Genomic DNA, 16,990 nt, shown 5'->3' on the forward strand with positions numbered 1-16,990 from the left:
AGCACCCCAGCTTCACCCAGCTTTAAAGCTGCTTGGGGTGCTGCTTCCAGGGCCCTGACCCCCACCACAGGCAGTGAGGGGCTGGACATGACAGTAAAAGCCACTCCAATCAGCCTCTCACCACCACAGTGACTGCAGGATAAGGCCCCCACCCTCCTTGGCCCAATTTTTTTTTTTTTTTTTTTTTACTATGCAAGAAAGCAAATGTAAAACTGTAAAGGTGCAGGGAAGCCTTTCGTCTGAATAAATAATCTCAGAATGTGACCAGCACTGTAATAATAGCAGAGCAGATACATATGTCAAGAAGAAGCAATAAAAAAAGCAGGAGTTTATTCACAGTGACTATCATTACAGGAGATAATAGGCAATTAGTATTTCAGAAACTCACATCAACAGTAGAAATATTGGGATAAGCTACATTTCCAGGCATGAGGGGTTAGAAGAGATATGTTCAGAGGTTTATTATAGTCCTTAATATAATTCTTGGGGTCTATTAATCAGCTGGAAGACCTTCTATAACAATACAATTTTAATTAAAATATTCAGTAGCTATAGACAGCAGAGAAAAAGACCAACTGGAGCTAACTAACCCCAGGAAAAATTGTATACAGTACTCAGAGTACCTGAAGGAAATAGAGGGGGACGAAAAATAGAAAGGGTTGCATTAAGATGGAAAACATCACTTGGAAAATAAACTGCAACAGTAAAAAAAATTGTCACCTCTTTACAAGGAAATATTCAAAGTGGAAAATGGAATACATATATGGAGATTTTATAATTGCAGGAAGGTTGTTGCAGGAGAGAAATCTTAATTTGAAATACATTTGTATGAGCAGAAACCCCCCAGTTCACTAATATAATGGATTAATGTGTCAATTGATGCAGGATAAAACCTGTTTTCTAACAAGCAATTCAGATGAAAATAAAGCCAAGCTGCTTTGCTTTTCTGACCAACAATTATTTCATCAGAAACCTCTGATGAAATCAGGATGGGGTATCTAACCATGAAATTTTGTGGTGCAGTAGCAAGCCAGCAGCTAACACATCTTCAGCTCTGGGACTTTGCTTTTGTATCCTTGTTTTTCATGGGCATTTTTTTCAGAATTTGTACCAGGCTGGTTCTGTTGGTCTGGCTGTACCATAACAATATCCAGCCTCTGGAAGCCTTCCAATGAAGCTGGTGAACAGGGGATTGCTGTGCATTGCTGTTTTATAGCCCAAATGGCTTGCAATAATTGAACATTACCATGATGGGAAAAGTACCAATAAAACTTTTATAATAAATCTTTGCCTTCCTCCAGGATTTAGGGTCAAATAAATAAAGCCATGCACAATTAGCATACTGTTTTTAGCATCAGCAGTTATGAAAAATGTGACACATACACAGATTTTTTTTGAGCAGCTCATTTTTCTGTCCTTCACTAACCTTCTTCTCTCCCAGTAATGGATTATTTTTTTATCTTGTGCACTTCGTAGCAGGATGGGTCTAACTTTCCCATATCCCTGTGGCCCTACCCTGAGGCCTGTGTCTCCATCAGCTAAACACTGTGCTTCCAACAAAGTGAATATCTTCCTTCTCACTATCACCAAGCTCTTCCTCTCTCCTTCTCTCCCTCCTCCCCTCCCTCCCTCCCAGGCTAGCAGGGAGCTGAGCCAGGAGCCTTTCTTCCTCCAGCCCCATTTTGGTTGCATCTGCCCTGAAAAGAAAGGTTCTGTTTGCATCCAGCCCCTCCTGCTGCCCCTTGGCCATCCCAGCACACATCTCCACAGTGAAGGATGCAATGGTTGGGTGGTAGCATTTCCTTACACCATGCATGTAGGTGGCACAGAAAATGAAATCCCTGCCAATACCATGCCCAGCATCCCTGCACCAGCCTCAGCCTTCCAGCTTGCACCTCTTTTCTGGGTAGGGGGTGTGGAAGGGCTGCCCCAAAGCAGTCATTGCTGCCCCTGCAGAGCCCTCTGCCCCAGGGCAGCAGCACTCGCATTCCTCCAGCCCAAACTGCTCACACCAAGGTCATTGTCATTGTACAGGGGACATGATAAAACTGCCACGGATGGGCTGAAGTGTTATCAATTTTTACTGACTCGATTGAGCCAAAGAAGCGCCAGTTACAAACTCCTTCCATAGTTTGTTTCCATACAAACTTCCATAGGAGTTACAAACTCCTTCCAGGGAGTATTTTTGGGTGCTGCCTCATGCAGCAGCTCTCAGTAAAGCACATCTCAATTTCCTGCACAGCCCATGCTACAAAGCCCATGTTAAACAACCCCCAGGAAATTAGCATTAATTAGCAGGGTACTACAATCTTGTAAGCGACTGCCATTTATCCCACTTATGTCAGCTCTGCACTATGGGAGCTCTTAGAATTTCAGACATTAAAACTATTACTGGCCACAAATAAAATGTAACTGATATTCTTTCAGAAATGGGAAAAGTAAAGTAGGATAATCTGCAGCATTATTATTAGGTAGTGCTAAATCAAATATCAGAGGATGAAAAGAACACCGTATTTAGCAATTGAGTTTATTTTAATAGATGCAATAAAAGTCCCATGACTTACAATTTTGCCTCTAAGGGAATGTTCTCACTGGAGGAAATATGACAAAAAGACAAAAGTGCACATTTAGACACAGAGCCCTCGCTCACTTCAGAATCGCCTGTACTGTTTGCTAGTGCTGGCAAGATTTCTGTTTTCCTTCACAAATGACTATTTATGCTTCAACCTTGTTTTTCCCAGATATCCTGAGCTACTGCTGGAATCAACACCCTCTGTACAAAACCAGCCAACATCCAGAAAATCCCGTTTGTGCAACATTTAATGTTGCAATTCCAAACTTTGCAAATTCAGCTCTAGAGTTCCCAGCCCTACCTTCACCAGCTCCATTGTACCAAAGCTTCATATGGCCACCCTGTAGGGTAGGAGCTGGAAGGAGGTGCCAGCGGCAGGGTATGCCCTGTCTGGATGGCCTGAGAAGCACATCTGCCCTGGTCACAGCCTGCTCAGGCTCTGAGCACTACCCACAGCTGGACACTGCTGCAAAAGCATCCTCAGGAGCTTGAGGTGAGGCAGCAGCTGCTCACTGCTGCTGCCATGGTCAAGACCAACTCCCCAAGCTTGTAGGTGCTGCATAAATCACCAGCACTGCAGGAGCTCTGTCACCTCTGCTGGCAACCACGCTTTTCCATCTGCATAAAAAGAGCTTCTGCCAGAACTACTCTTCCAGATACAATCACAGCTTTCTTCCTCGTCAGCATCAGGCACTGGCGTAGCACCAGGCAAAGGAGAGAGATGAGTCAAACAAATTGCTGCCTTTTGGATGCTGTTACAGAGAAGTGATATGAGGCTCTTCACAGTGCTGTTCCTGCCTTCCTGCTTCTGGTCACCGCGGCCTTTGCTTCCAACTGTAAAATTGTGATATAATATTAAATATACACATCTGCACACCATTTATAGAAAAACCCTTTTTCATTTAGGTCATCTGGGTACTTGTGAGCAGGAAGGAGGCATCTGAACAGCGAGGTCTCCAGGAGGTTGATCACTGCTGTTGGACTTTGACCTGCAACAAGATGAGTTTGTTCTCCAGTGGCATAAGGGGCATTTGCCCTCCAGATCCTCTGGTGTAAGGACCTGAACCATCACACTGTACCAGCAAGTAACTTGACCTGGGTAAAATGCGGATTGCACATTTCACACAGATGGGCTGCTAAGATGATGAAAACCACTTCATTACTGCCACAGCTTCCGAAGCTGGCAGCCCTCATGACTCAGAAACATTGACAAACCAGCCTGTCACTCCATTCTGAAGCCATGTGCTCTTCTCAGGGTCAGAAGAGCTCTGCTGACTGACCCCAGGTGAGGAGCAGTCCCTGCATGGGTCAGCAGATCACAAGCAGCAGTTGGAGTTGGATCTGCAGCCAGAGTACTTCCTCAGGTGCCAAGCTACAGCAAAATGCATCATCCTCATGTTGCCTCTAAAGCTGAATCCTAAGTATTAAAAGTTATTCGTTGCACTACAGCAGAAGCCTGTGGTCCAGAGCAGTGAGTGTGCACTTATGCTGCCTACAGAATTTAATTTAGCCACATTACATATATATATATATATATGTGTATATACATCTACACAGAGATATATATTTGTGTCCATCCCCTACAATATACAGAAAGTGCACACAATATACAGGAGATGTACAATTTATTTTCATCAACTGCAGGAAGCTGGTGATTGGTCTGATACATGCTGGAGATAAAATGGCTCTCAGCAGCATTTTTCCAGGGACAAAAGAAATAATAAGAGGTCCAGTGTTAACATGTGTTGGAGAAGACACTGCACATACCCCTGTTGCACAGGTCCTTTTCCCCACACCTGAGGAAGCCTCCTGCATCCCAGGGAGGTGATCTTTCCTTAGCTTTGCTGAGGATGTGCTGGCTTCTGTATTTTCCTCCCATTTCTCCCACCTGGGAACAGCCTGCCTAGTGATGGGCTGACACACTGGGAAGATGAGGTGGATCTGACAAAAGAAATCGAGAGGAAAAGAAGCAAAAAGCCAGAGGTGGTTAAGGGCGAGCCCTGTGAAGCTGCACATCTATAGGGTACAAGAATACTGCCAGAAACACATTATCCAAGAGTTTTAACACAATTTATTTTATGCTTAAATAATCAACTAGATCATCCAGTGTTTGTTGTTTTCATACATATGTAATTAGAGCTATTATCAATGAATGCTGTTTCCATATGAATATAATCAACAAATTAAAGTATTTCACCAAAACCCAAATAAAAATGCCCTTTAAAACACAGCAGCCTTAACAACCTAATATTACACTGCTAGGATGATTACAGATGATTGGCTTACTGAAAGATTCTACATCTTATAGCCAGTACACAATACAGTAATAATTTTACAGCGTGCTGCCAGTCTATTAGCTAATAATTTCTCTTCAGTTCATTTAAAAATATCCCAAACTTGTGCTCCTTGAAGCACCAACCCACTTCTAAAGCTGCAAGCATTACCCCCGTTATAAAGCAAGAACAGATAGCACCCCCTCCCCATAATGCAACTACTGTATATGTTATGGGTTTTAGGTAATTTCATTGAAAAATTGGCAACAGCAACAAATATTAGATGAAGGGCTTTGTGTTTACAGATAAAATCTTATTTTTCATGTTGCGGAATAGTGTTTGCAAAACTGGAAAAGATTTAATCAAAATAAGGTGAAACACATGCATCAAAATATTAGTACTCTGAAGAAAAATTTTCACAGAACTACAGAATTCCTCATTTTGGGAATCATTTAAATTTGCAGCAGATTTTAAAGATTTTTTTAAAATCAAGCTAGCGTTTTTGCATATACAAACATTATAATTGCTAATATACAAGAATCTGTGAAGATACACCCAGAATATCCCTGTAGGTGCAGCCATCTGAGACACCTAGCCTGCTCAATGCATTTGCAATATTGTTTGTGATCGAAAAGGCAGTGCCTTATCAACATTTATTCTATTTTGTTAGAATTTATACAGTGTTATTTATTTACAGCAAAACTATTGATGTTTAAAAAAGAAACAAGTAGTGTTTTATACCCTGACAGTTTGGGTCCAAGAAAAATAAGGCGAGCTGTTGTGGATTTTAGTAATTTTAGTGTCTTTCCATGGTTTAACCATTTTGTCTTCATACATCCCTTCTGGCCACAGGAATTTATTTCTTTTGAGATGACATCAAACTGCTTGAAAGAAGCTGTTAACAGCACGGCGTCTTGTATATACACTGCATTGGTAACTGTGCACCCTCCAATCCTGTGAATGAACGTGAATTTCCATGCTCTGTAAATTGGCTCATGCTAAATTAACTTTTTTTGTTTGGTTTTTTGGTTTGTTTGTTTTTGCATAAAAACCATGCGGTTAATGTGTGGAAGCAGCAAACACACGCACACTTTTATAGGTGAATGTTTAATTCCTGTTGATTTTTCTTCTGTGAGTGTCCCTCTAGAATACTGGCAGTAGAAGCACACAGTCCTATGGAAAGAAAAGATAGCACAAATCATTTCAGAGTGTCTCGGTAGAATTAACTTCATGCCTTTTCTTGACTGAACAGAAAAGTTCTAATTGGCACTATGGGGTTCTGCAGTAGATAAATCACACATTTCCTAGGTAATGACATCAACTGAGCAGGATGAAGGGAAAATGCAGCTGCAGATACCGACATTGCTTGTGAACTGATTTACAAATACATTTGCAACATACTGCATTTCATCATGCCAAATAAAGTCTCAGCTCATCAGATCTGATGATGACAAGGAACAGGTACTCTCCGTAGCAAAGAAATGGCATCAGCTCCAAAACTAGAGAGCTGCTGCTATCACAGCACGTGTTTATTGTTTGCAGCCATTCCCACAGTGATGTAAAACCTGTACCCGTTGCACATCCACCTCTGCCACTCGCCCAGGGAATAGGACCAGGAGAGCCAGGATGCAAAGCCCAGCCTTTAAGAGGCTTTGTGAAGGACAAAGGGAAGAAGAGGAGCCCCATCTCCAGCCAAGCACACGTGAGCATCACTGAAGAGACAGGGAGTCCAGCTCCTGCTGTCTTGCCTATCCAAAACCAGGCATGCAGCTATGCACAAAAGGACAGCAAGTTTGTTACATCTGTGTTACAGCAGCAGTGCCTTGCAGCAGGGAGGCAGGAAGCAGAAATTCCAATACACCAGGGAACAGGAACTGGAAGTCCTGTAGGCTCCCCAGCACCTGGGCTCAGGGAAGCTTGCCTGGGAGCATGGCTTGCACAGTGCCCTGCCCGCAGGATTCAGGCTGGCATGGACATGTCTGGTTACTAATCAGGTCACAGGTCCATAAGCATTCCCCAAAAGTGCTCAGACTCTCCTTCTCCACAAAAAATCTGTCCTTGCCCACATTTACAGCTGTCATAAATCTGTCTTGCTGCTAAAAGCCGCCTGTTCACATCCCAGCAGTCACGCCGGCTCGCACAAGCGGCAGAATTGCATGCAAGAGTTCTTGGCTTTTCCTTTCAACCTGTGTTTCACAACTGGTTTATCTGCAATAATGACAAAGGCATTTTTACAGCAAAATCCAGCAAATATTTTGATTTGATTTTTTTTCAAACATTCAAAAGAAAAGCCAACACCTCTGCCTCCCCAAAGGAATTTTTTGTCCTCTGAGATCACAAAACAAACTGGTTTCTATCAGAATTCCCTGTCCAAGCAAACATGTCAGCTTCTGCATGTAAGTAAATTGTTTTCAGAAGACTGTTGACAGGGCTTACGATTTGGTCATACTTATATCAAAGTTTGGGCCACAGAGATTCATATTATGGGACTAAGTTTCCCCCTGAGCACAGGTTTATTATCAAAGGCAGACTGTTCTGAGTTTCTCAGGGGCTTCAGCATGGAAGAGTTGCCTACTGGAAATCACAGGAGAAATGCATCAGCAGTCATGTGAACAAATCTGGTTCTGAGGAAGTCAACTCTGGCTTTCTCAAGGTCAGAATAGGTTTCATACATTAGGCAAGAACTGCCTTATTAATGCCATTTTACTTTAAAATGAAATGCTGCTCTTTTATCCCCTATGTATGTTGCACCATGCTTTTACACCAGCAGGCTCTTTATCTGCACTGCTGATTGGGTTCAGTGCCCCACCTTGCCTTCAGTGTCTTCAAATTCACGAATTACCACTGGTTTCCCCCTGCAGACTGACAGTGGAGAAGCACAGGAGCCAACTGAGGGCACAATTTCATACCAGCAGCACCATCCCTTTGTCTTGCTTTCCTTCTGTACCCTTGAGCTCCATGAAGGAGAAAGACATATCTACATTATAACCTCCCTTTACAAAACATTAATTTTTTAATGAGTATGTTGAGCAGCAACCCACGTGAAGCAGTATTTTCTGTTAGCACACATGGGAGGGCTCTCAATAAAAGCAGGAATTCAGTGGCTGTGCTAGGTGGATGCAGTAGGTGGCTCCCAGATGCTGAAAGCATGCCAGTTGCCTTGCAGGTCTCACTCTTTAGGGCTTGATCCACCATAATGCCCTAAGCAGATCCCACCCAGTGAGTGCCACTGGGCTCTGACAGCTCTCCTCATACACACAGAGAGCCTGTATGACCAGATGGCTTCACGGGCTACATTACACTGGAAGGGTCCAGTGACTCAGGAGAGACTCTGCTTCTGTTCTCTACTTCCACATCCCTATCCTGTATGTTTTCCAGGTCCTGTTTATCCTGTTCTTAAATCCTACAGTCAGTCCCACACCAGATGCATAGAAAAAGGATAACACGTGGACTTGCAATTTCATAAACTCTTCCTCTGCCCGGTTCCTTAAATGCACCAGAGCTAAGAAAAGTTCTGAGTAGGAATAAGCATAACATCATAAACATCATAACATACGCACCTGAAGCCCTGACTGACTGACTGGTATTGATAGATACAGACTGGCTCCTCCCACAATTGCAGGCACATTTGCTGTGTGACTGCAGCTCTGTGATTGAGACAAAGCAGGCTCTGGCTTCACAGTGCTGCCAGACACCCTTAGAGAGTCCCTGCAAGGGTGTCTTAGTCTGTGCATTTGGTTTTAGTTTGGGAAGCCCTGACAGTGTCAGCTGCCATTTTGTTGCAATCATTAACGCTGGATCAATAAAATTCTCAAGAAACAGTTGGTAATGATTATTTGTTGGCAAATACTGAGACACTTCACTGGCTCTTACAAGGACTTTGACTTGCATAACTGCCTGAAGAAGCAGCAGAAGCCTTTCATTCCCAGTAGATTAACTTTTGTGCAGCTCCTTCACCACTTGTGCTTAAGCTGAATTTTAAGAGCAGAAAGTGCCATGGATTACAAACACAAGACATTGTAAAACTCCCCAAAGTTTTACACTTGCCTCGGTATTCCTTTGCTTTGTGTTCCAAGAAGTAAAGCTCAGTCTCTATATATAAACTTAAGGTCATTTTCTGCTTATAAGATCAAGGGCCACCTTTTCAGCTCAAAATGAATGCCAAGGTAGTGAGAGGCAAGCCACTGTGCAACCCAGGTGCTAGTGCCCATGCTGTGCAGCACTGTGCTGACAAAAAAATTTAGCAATGGAAGGAAATGGATCACACTGACCATTCAGTAGATGGTTTTCAGCTTTCATGAGTAACTTTTCTTCTCCATGTGTCTGACTTCTTTCTTTGTCTTAACTTTATAAGCTTCTCCCTGCTTTAAAGGAAAACCATAAACATTAACACAGCGTGCAGAGAGTGCTTATAAGTATAAGCCTACTTCCAAAGCAGGCTCTCCATTTTGCTGCAACAGGATAAGTAAAAAGCAGTTAAATCACATTAACACGTCATTCCAAACAAACACACTCTCTACTTATCCACTCTGCTGAGCTGCAAAAGCACAGGACTGAAATACCATCTTCAAGCAAAGAACACCGGTCTACGATATCAGGATGACCCCTGAGCCAGACTGCCCGGCTGGCATCCCTTGGGAGAGCCCCTGCAGCAGGATTCATCAATGAAAATCATCTTCCCCAACCAGCCTCCTGGGTCAGCCAGGATCAGCAGACATTTCCAGTGCCATTGGCCTCGCCTGTTGTTACGATGTTTGACAGTGTCTGTGCTTTGAAGTGAGCAGGTTAGTACTGGAGTAAAGGGACGAGGAAGAAAGCCAGCAAAAACCACCACCAAAGCAGTACAGAAGTAAAACCAATGACAGTGATAAGCAGCGCAGGTTTCAGTGTCTTTAAAATAGCAAACTCCAAAATGAATTTCATCTTTGCTCATTACAAGCTCAATAATAATCTAAAAATAAGTACTCCAATAATTACAAGCCTTGTTCACACCATGGAAAGGCATCTGCTTATGTGTTATTATTGGGAAAATTTACCCTTCGGGTGATCTGCATTGATATATTTGTAACTATCTGTAGCTTCTAATCTAATCTGGTGCAGTAAATTGAAAAATATTTCCCCTTTGCTAGGCAGGGCTTATTTTTCTCCTGATGAAGGACTATAAAACACAGGGTGGATATATGTTTGTTCCAACTCTCCCCTTTCTGTATTGTTATCACCCCTCTTTTTTTATTGTTGTGCTTTTGTGTTGTGGGTTTTTTTGGTTGTTTGTTTTTTATTACAAGCAGGTAAAGAATGTTTGTTATCTTTGTTTCTGAATCTGTTTTCATTTAGACAAAAATTCCATTAACTCCAATGTCAACTTTGCTGGAGCACAGACCTCTGAGGGCCATGCGCTGGGGAACAAGGCCTGAGCTCCTCTGAAGCCATTTGTCTACAGAAGCACTGCCCATCCCCCTGAGACCTCCTGGGGACAGAAGACAGCTGAGGGACAGCCTGCCCTTTCCTACCTCTGCCCCAGAGGTCCTGCAAGAGGGGCTGGGGTATGCCAAGGCACAACAGGTTTGCCCTTCCCACTGCCCTCCCTTCCTTTTGGAGGTGCCGAAGCTGGGCAAAGTCCAGGCCTGCAGAAGGCCTTCTGATTTTAATTTCCAGGGCCAAAATCCTGTGTTGGTGTTTGCTTGTACAGTATAGCATAGCTTGGGTCCTGCCAACCCTCAGTCACTAGCACAGGGTATTACGCAGGTGAGTGAGAGGCTGTAGGGGATCAGACTGTGGCTCATTCTTCTGGGCTGATGACAAGGTAACACACTACACCTACAGCTGTAAGGCACAAATTCTGCAAGGAATTTACCATACCCACAGACACGGCTCACGTTGATGTCAAAAACAGGCTCAAACCCCATGGTTTAAGCCCTGTTATGCAGAAAGAGACCTTTGAACTTCTGTGCTGACAGCATTCAGCCAGGACCCTTTGACACAGCCCCTTCCCACACACAGCACAAAGATCCCACCCCGTTACCCACCTCCCATCTTGTCAATAACCACAAGCAACACACTTTGGCAAGGCTTCTTGTTAAAATGCAAACCTCCAGCCCTTTAGCAGTACTTTCTAGCAGTCAACACAACCCTCTGCATCTACTGTTATTTCCTGGTAGTCCCCATTCCATTACCATTTCACCAACTTTCCTCTCATGGGGGATAACAACGCGTCTTACTACCTTCCGGGTGATCTGTGGGAAGCAATACATGAAAAGCATCGTTGTTTTTTTTCTCCTAGGTTCTAAAGCGAGAAAGTATGTTAAAAGAAGTTACTTGAATGCAAAGACTCAGAGCAGTGATGTAATTCATGATTACTTTTCTCGTGATGACGTTGCCTTCTTCGTCAGTAAACTGTTCCTCTGTTACAGATTCACCAGGAATGTTTTTTGCTTCCTCACCCTAAAGAATGTGTTATAAGATTAGCAATGTAACCTATATCCTGCCAAACCCACACAATATTTCCACACCAATCCAAGCAACAAGCACATGCCAACTTCAACTTTATGTAACAGATTGCTTGATGTCACACAAATAGTATGAAAGCCTTGCTCATTTAGCATGCCAATATCTGTGCATTTAATCTAGAGAATGTGTCCTTAAAGCCTGAAGTGAGCTTCTAGCACATTGCTCTTATTAACGAATTCATGACATGAAGCTCTGAACAAATCAACATGTGGTTAGCCTAAATCCTATGAGATGGAGGCACAAAAACATGATATCATCTCTAATTGGAGATTTATTAGCTTTTAACAGCTTCTCAGTGCCCAGCACACAGAAACATGATCTAACACCAAAATAAGATGAGGGACATTTGGAATTTAAAGACAGATCTGCCTATAGCTTGCTAAACACAAGATCTTACACACACAAAAGACAAGATTTCTCAGCATTTACAAAATGGAGAAAGATATCTTACATGACACTTTTCCTGGCATGATACTGCCTGCTGACCTACCCAGGAGCCTCAGCAGCCTGGAGCATGACATACTGAGATGGGCAGCCCTCCAGCCATCACTGCTTGGAGCATCAGCAGTTTATAGAACCAGCATAAATAAATGTAAAGACAGTTTCCTAAATGCTATGCTAATGACTCAATGCCACTACAAGAATTATTGGCCAAATTATAAAGAAATTATATTGCTTTAGAGTATAAGGCTTGCTGGCAGTCATGAACTTATGTTCCAGAAGAATTTTGACAATTTTACCTCATAAAGTCACCTTTCCGAACCTGGGTACTGAAGTAAACATTATACTTGATGCTTCATTGTATTTGTCTTATCATTTCATATAAAGAAATATAATGTAGCTGGCCTACACATGAAAAAATTCCACATGTAAATAAATAACCCTTTGAACAAAAAAAATCCTTAAAACGTTTTTTAATCCCCTCACCCTCAAACACTAGGGAAATAATGGCATCTAGAGGTAGGAATTAGACAGAAACATTGTACAAAACATCAATACTAATAACAAAACAGTATTTGAAATAAGATATTACAGCTCAACATCAAGCTTTCATAATGCTTCCCCATACTAAGCAGCACATGGCAAATAGAATTCCTATTTACTCTGGAGTATACAGTACCTAGTTCCTGGCACTGCTCTACAATGAATAAATATAGTGATGCCGTGTTTATTTTTTTACATAATTTTCCCTGCAACCGCAGCTTTTTCAATATGTACATTGTAACATTAGGGTTATATGCTATTTCTAAGCTCTAAACTAAATAAACTTTCCCTTTTGTTTACAAGCCATCTGTGCTGGTTCCTACAGCCAAGCTTTTCCCCTTTCCTAGCTTTAAAGGGATTGGAGCAGACAGAAACCAGAGGGGAATGATGACAAGCAGAGTGCAGCTCTGCCACTAACCAAGCTCCCAACCAACATTTGTCATTATTTAAAAGTGCAGAATTTTTGCTTTTGAAATTTTGAAAGCTATATCAAAATCACCACTTGATAATTAAGTAATTAAACCACTTTGGACATTTTACATATCTTCTCCCCCACACTTTCACAGGCAATTACACCTGTTGAACTTGGATCCTTCAGACTGTCACTAAGAGAAGTGGGCCAGGTGGACATCCCAGCACAGGGATGTATGGATGAAGTTCTACGTCTGAGATACACCTGGGTCTGCAGGGCCCAGGCACAGTGGCATCCCTACAAGAAGCACAGAAGAATAAGCAGCTGCTGAAGCTTTCAGATGGAGCCAGGACTGGGCCCATACATTTTATTTCCCAGGACTCTTCTGAGGGGCCATGAGAAGGAGAAATTACACACCTGCCTAAGCACAGACTGATATCAGGCTGTGAGCAGGGGGAAGGCCCCTCAGCAAGCAGGGCCCCACCAGCCAGAGCCTGCTCCTTCCTTTCTTATGAGATAGAAGAAATGAGAGCAGCATGGGGGCTGCTGCTGCAGCAGCAGGGTGATAGCTGGATATAAGAGTTTTGGGAACTGAAACCTGTGGGGTCTCCTAGCCACAGTGAAACAGGGGGAAATACTGGTTCCTGAAAACTTAATCCTTTACTCAGAAGCACAGTAGATGGGGAACTGGCTGCACAATTTCTTTCCTGGCCTCCCACCCATGGGCTCAGAGGGAACCATGGCCAAGACATCCCTCTCACCCTACGAAGCACAAAAGTATGCAGAGGTTCGCCCTCATGAAAAGGATCTCTGAAGCCACAATATTAAAAACTCTGAAAAAAAAGAAGACAACGTGGCCATTACCAAGGCCACCAGACTACCTGGCACACCAGTAATGGTTGGTTGTGCTGGTCCTTTGACAGAGGTACTTTAACAAAGGTCCTTTGACATACTGCTTCTAGGAGCAAGGCTGTTCCTTAAAAGATGTTAGTGATAATTACTTTGTTCAGCTTTAAAATGAAAAATGTATTGATGCACTGTCTCCTGGAAAAATGTCTCCTGGAAGAAAATGTGGTTTGAAAGGTATGGCAAATCTTGGGTTTTAATTAGGTAAATGCTACTTTAGCACAGTTTAAGGATAAATGCTGTAAATATTCAGCTGTCAGCACACATGATATCCAGCTTTCACAATTCTCTTGTTGGTGGGTAGTTAAACAAATTGCAGGAGGGCTCAGATTTGGCAGGAGGTAGATCTGATTTACTGACATTTCTAATTCTAAACAGCTATAAAGATAGATGTTTGCAAGGAAGAAAACACCTTACCCACTCGCAGTTTTACTTGCCAGATTTCAAACCTGCTTTGGGTTAGAGTGGCACATTAAATGACCTTGTCCTAAAGCTGTTTTAAAACACAAAGCTGGTGTATCTGCATTGCAGCTAAAGAATAAAATTTTTTCTGCTGCATCATACTTATGTGGGCTCCATTTTACCCTTGACTAGTCAAAACCACTGTCACAATATGAAAAGCTTCAGAAAGATGGGGAAGAACTTAATACTGGAAATTACTGGAATTACTGGAAACTCAGTTATATCCCTGGGACTAAACTATACAAAGGTTGCAGTCTGCAATCCTCAGCCCTGGAACATACCAGGAAGCCTTGTAAAGCAGAGTGCTTTAATGTCACCCTGCTCGCTGGAGTGTAGTCCTGCCAAAACCAGCTGGTATCCTCTCTCTGCTGCTCTCCAGGGCAGGAAAAGCAAAAAGCAGCTTCCTCAAAGCCTTCCACCAGCTCCACTGATTTTCTTAACAGTTATTTGAAGATTATGGGTGTTCCCAGGGACCTCCAGATAAATTACACAGTTGGTGCTGCAGTATTGTGCCAAAGTTCACTGCTGATTTGTCAGAGCTTGGGTTTTCTTTCATGTTTGTTTTGTTACTAGAGAGATAATAGTCCCTTTTATTCCTCCTGTACAAGTAGTGCTGTTGTAACAGCAGAGCAAAAAGGTGCAGTCTCTTACCCAGATGGATAAAAAGGAATTTAAAAGCAGATGGAAATAAGCGAGATGGAAAGATCCTAAATATTTAATTTTGCCAAAGATCAAGGGTAACACTGCAATTGGAACAGGAGCTTTACAGAGCACTCGGACCTCTTCCCTTCCTGGCCTAAGCTGCCCTCAAAACTTAATCCTTTCAGTATCAAGATCATATTCTTGTAATGCATAAACAGCAGCTGTGCCTCAGTCTCCTTGGGGTCTCAAGCCTCCATTGCAGTGGCAATAGAAACAAACATCTTTCATTAAGGTCATTTTCATTAGTGAGTTCTGCCTACTCAGGGAGACCTTGTTAATCAGATGCCACAACTCTGCCTGCTCCTGTGCTGAGTCTGTACTTGCTTGTTTGCAGACATATTATTAAAGACAGAGGGGAAGAAAAAAAAAAAATACAAAACCAAAACAACAGGTAAGCCCAGGAGACCTGACAATAAATGGTGCTGCAAATAGGGAGCTGGATCTTAGGTCTGTTGCTTGTTGTAAGGACAACTTGATGAACAGACCTTATAACAGCACTTGTAATCTGTGTTTTAGTGCATCTCTGTGTCATTTTACTGAGGTCAGCAGCTCCAACCTTGGCAGTCCCTCCTTGGATGAGACAGGATGAGGGCAATTAGGGAGCAGAGCAGTTCTGCAGCTCTTCCAGCCTGGCAGGGACAGCAGCCAAGTGGTTGGACCCAACTGAATACACAAATGGAAAGGCTTCCCATGTGTCTCACATGGGGCATAGGCCCTTAATTAGTCTCACCTACAGGATGGCCACATTTTCACTTTACATAAAGAAATTTTCTCTGAGTAATAAAATCATGAAGCTGCTGGTTCCAGTTTTGACTGACTGACTGCTGCTCAGGCTCCTGTGTCACTCCTCCAGTGTAGGCTGAACCAAACCTTTGGCAATCAGTAATGGGGTGGTTCATGGAAAAAATCCATGGAAAGAGACAAATCTTTTATAAAAAATGTTAAGAAATAGCAAAAATACAAGATACAAAATTACATCAGATTTGAATAACACCTGCTTAGAAATCTCTTTTATTTTCCATTACAAAATTCTACCATAAGCCTTTTGGCAAGAATGTTCCTTAACAATTTTTGCCAAAAATTTGTACCCATGAAAGATTTAACAACTTCTGAAAAAGCATGAAAAATTAGACATTGATTTCTGTCATGACTGAATAAAAGAAGCTTTGGATCAGGCTCTGAATGTGCACATTGTGGCAGCACTCTTACATTTCTCTCGCATTCCTACACTACCATAAAACCTGTTTCTTTTGCAATGCCCCATCACATCACTTCGCCATGTGCACAGAAGAGGGAAAAGGAAGCAAACCCAAAAACATCTGCACTACTAATGATCCTGTTACATGTGGAAATGGGTATCAGTCCTTGCTTGTCTGGTTTTATGGGCTCAGCCCTCTGAAGTGTTAAATCCCATGGGAATGTACTTGAGAGTGCTGAACACTTGACAGGACTCAGCCTTTGGACTGCTGAGAAAATACCTCTGGGGGAAAGAAAAGCCTTTCTGCATATTTGGGCCAGGAAGGAGAATTAAGGTAGCAGTAAAATGGAAATAATAATGTTAGAAATAATGCAGAGCAGCACCAAAAGGAAAAACAGGTTGGGAAATAAGAACAAAGATAATGAAGCAATTCATGAAGCTGTGAAGCCACACAGCAGAGTCTTTTTTCCACTGGACTCAATTTATCCTCAAGGTTTTGGTGCTACCAGACTTTATCCTTGCAGGCTACTCAAGGTGCTGTTAATGTAACCCACAGGTGGTAAGGAATATCTGCCATGGTAAAACAAGGCAGATCCCATGTGCAGCTCTGCCCAGAGGAGTCTCCAAGCACCCCGTCATCCCCTCCCCTCTACTGCTGTTGGCTGGCAGGGGGGGCTTACAGCATGAGCTCAGCAGTGCTATACATTTATGAAGCCTGTGACAAGGTTTTTCAGATGTTCAAAACATTTTCTTATTCTAGGGAATGCAAACCCAACAAAGATTTTCAGGGCTGGGGCCTGAGTAACCAAAAATGATCAGAGGGCTGGAACACCTCCCCTATGAAGACAAGCTGAGGAAGTTGGGGTTGTTCAGCCTGGAGAAGGCTCTAAGGGGACGTCACTGTGTCTTTCCTGTACTTGAAGGGGGCCTTCAAGAAGAAAGTTGGGGTAAGGTTTTTGCAGGGGAGTGTAGCA

At 42.7% G+C, this 16,990-nt stretch overlaps 1 protein-coding gene across 2 annotated transcripts in view; it reads right to left on the bottom strand.

The window, feature by feature from the left end:
• Window positions 1–4,628: 4,628 nt before the first annotated feature.
• ANK3 (ankyrin 3) overlaps window positions 4,629–16,990 on the bottom strand; it is a 356,895-nt gene continuing 344,533 nt past the window's right edge. The window contains exons 45-48 of one of the 2 annotated variants that reach the window (XM_030453512.1): window positions 11,203–11,286; window positions 11,019–11,078; window positions 9,117–9,209; window positions 4,629–6,018 (exon numbers count right to left, since the gene is read on the bottom strand). In XM_030453512.1, the coding sequence (XP_030309372.1) occupies window positions 9,141–9,209; window positions 11,019–11,078; window positions 11,203–11,286 (213 nt within the window). In that variant the 3' untranslated portion in view covers window positions 4,629–6,018; window positions 9,117–9,140. The remainder of the gene's footprint in view (window positions 6,019–9,116; window positions 9,210–11,018; window positions 11,079–11,202; window positions 11,287–16,990) is intronic. The other variant, XM_030453513.1, reaches the window with a different exon arrangement.

The sequence above is a fragment of the Calypte anna genome, chromosome 6 (assembly GCF_003957555.1).
Source record: "Calypte anna isolate BGI_N300 chromosome 6, bCalAnn1_v1.p, whole genome shotgun sequence".
Taxonomy (NCBI): domain Eukaryota; kingdom Metazoa; phylum Chordata; class Aves; order Apodiformes; family Trochilidae; genus Calypte; species Calypte anna.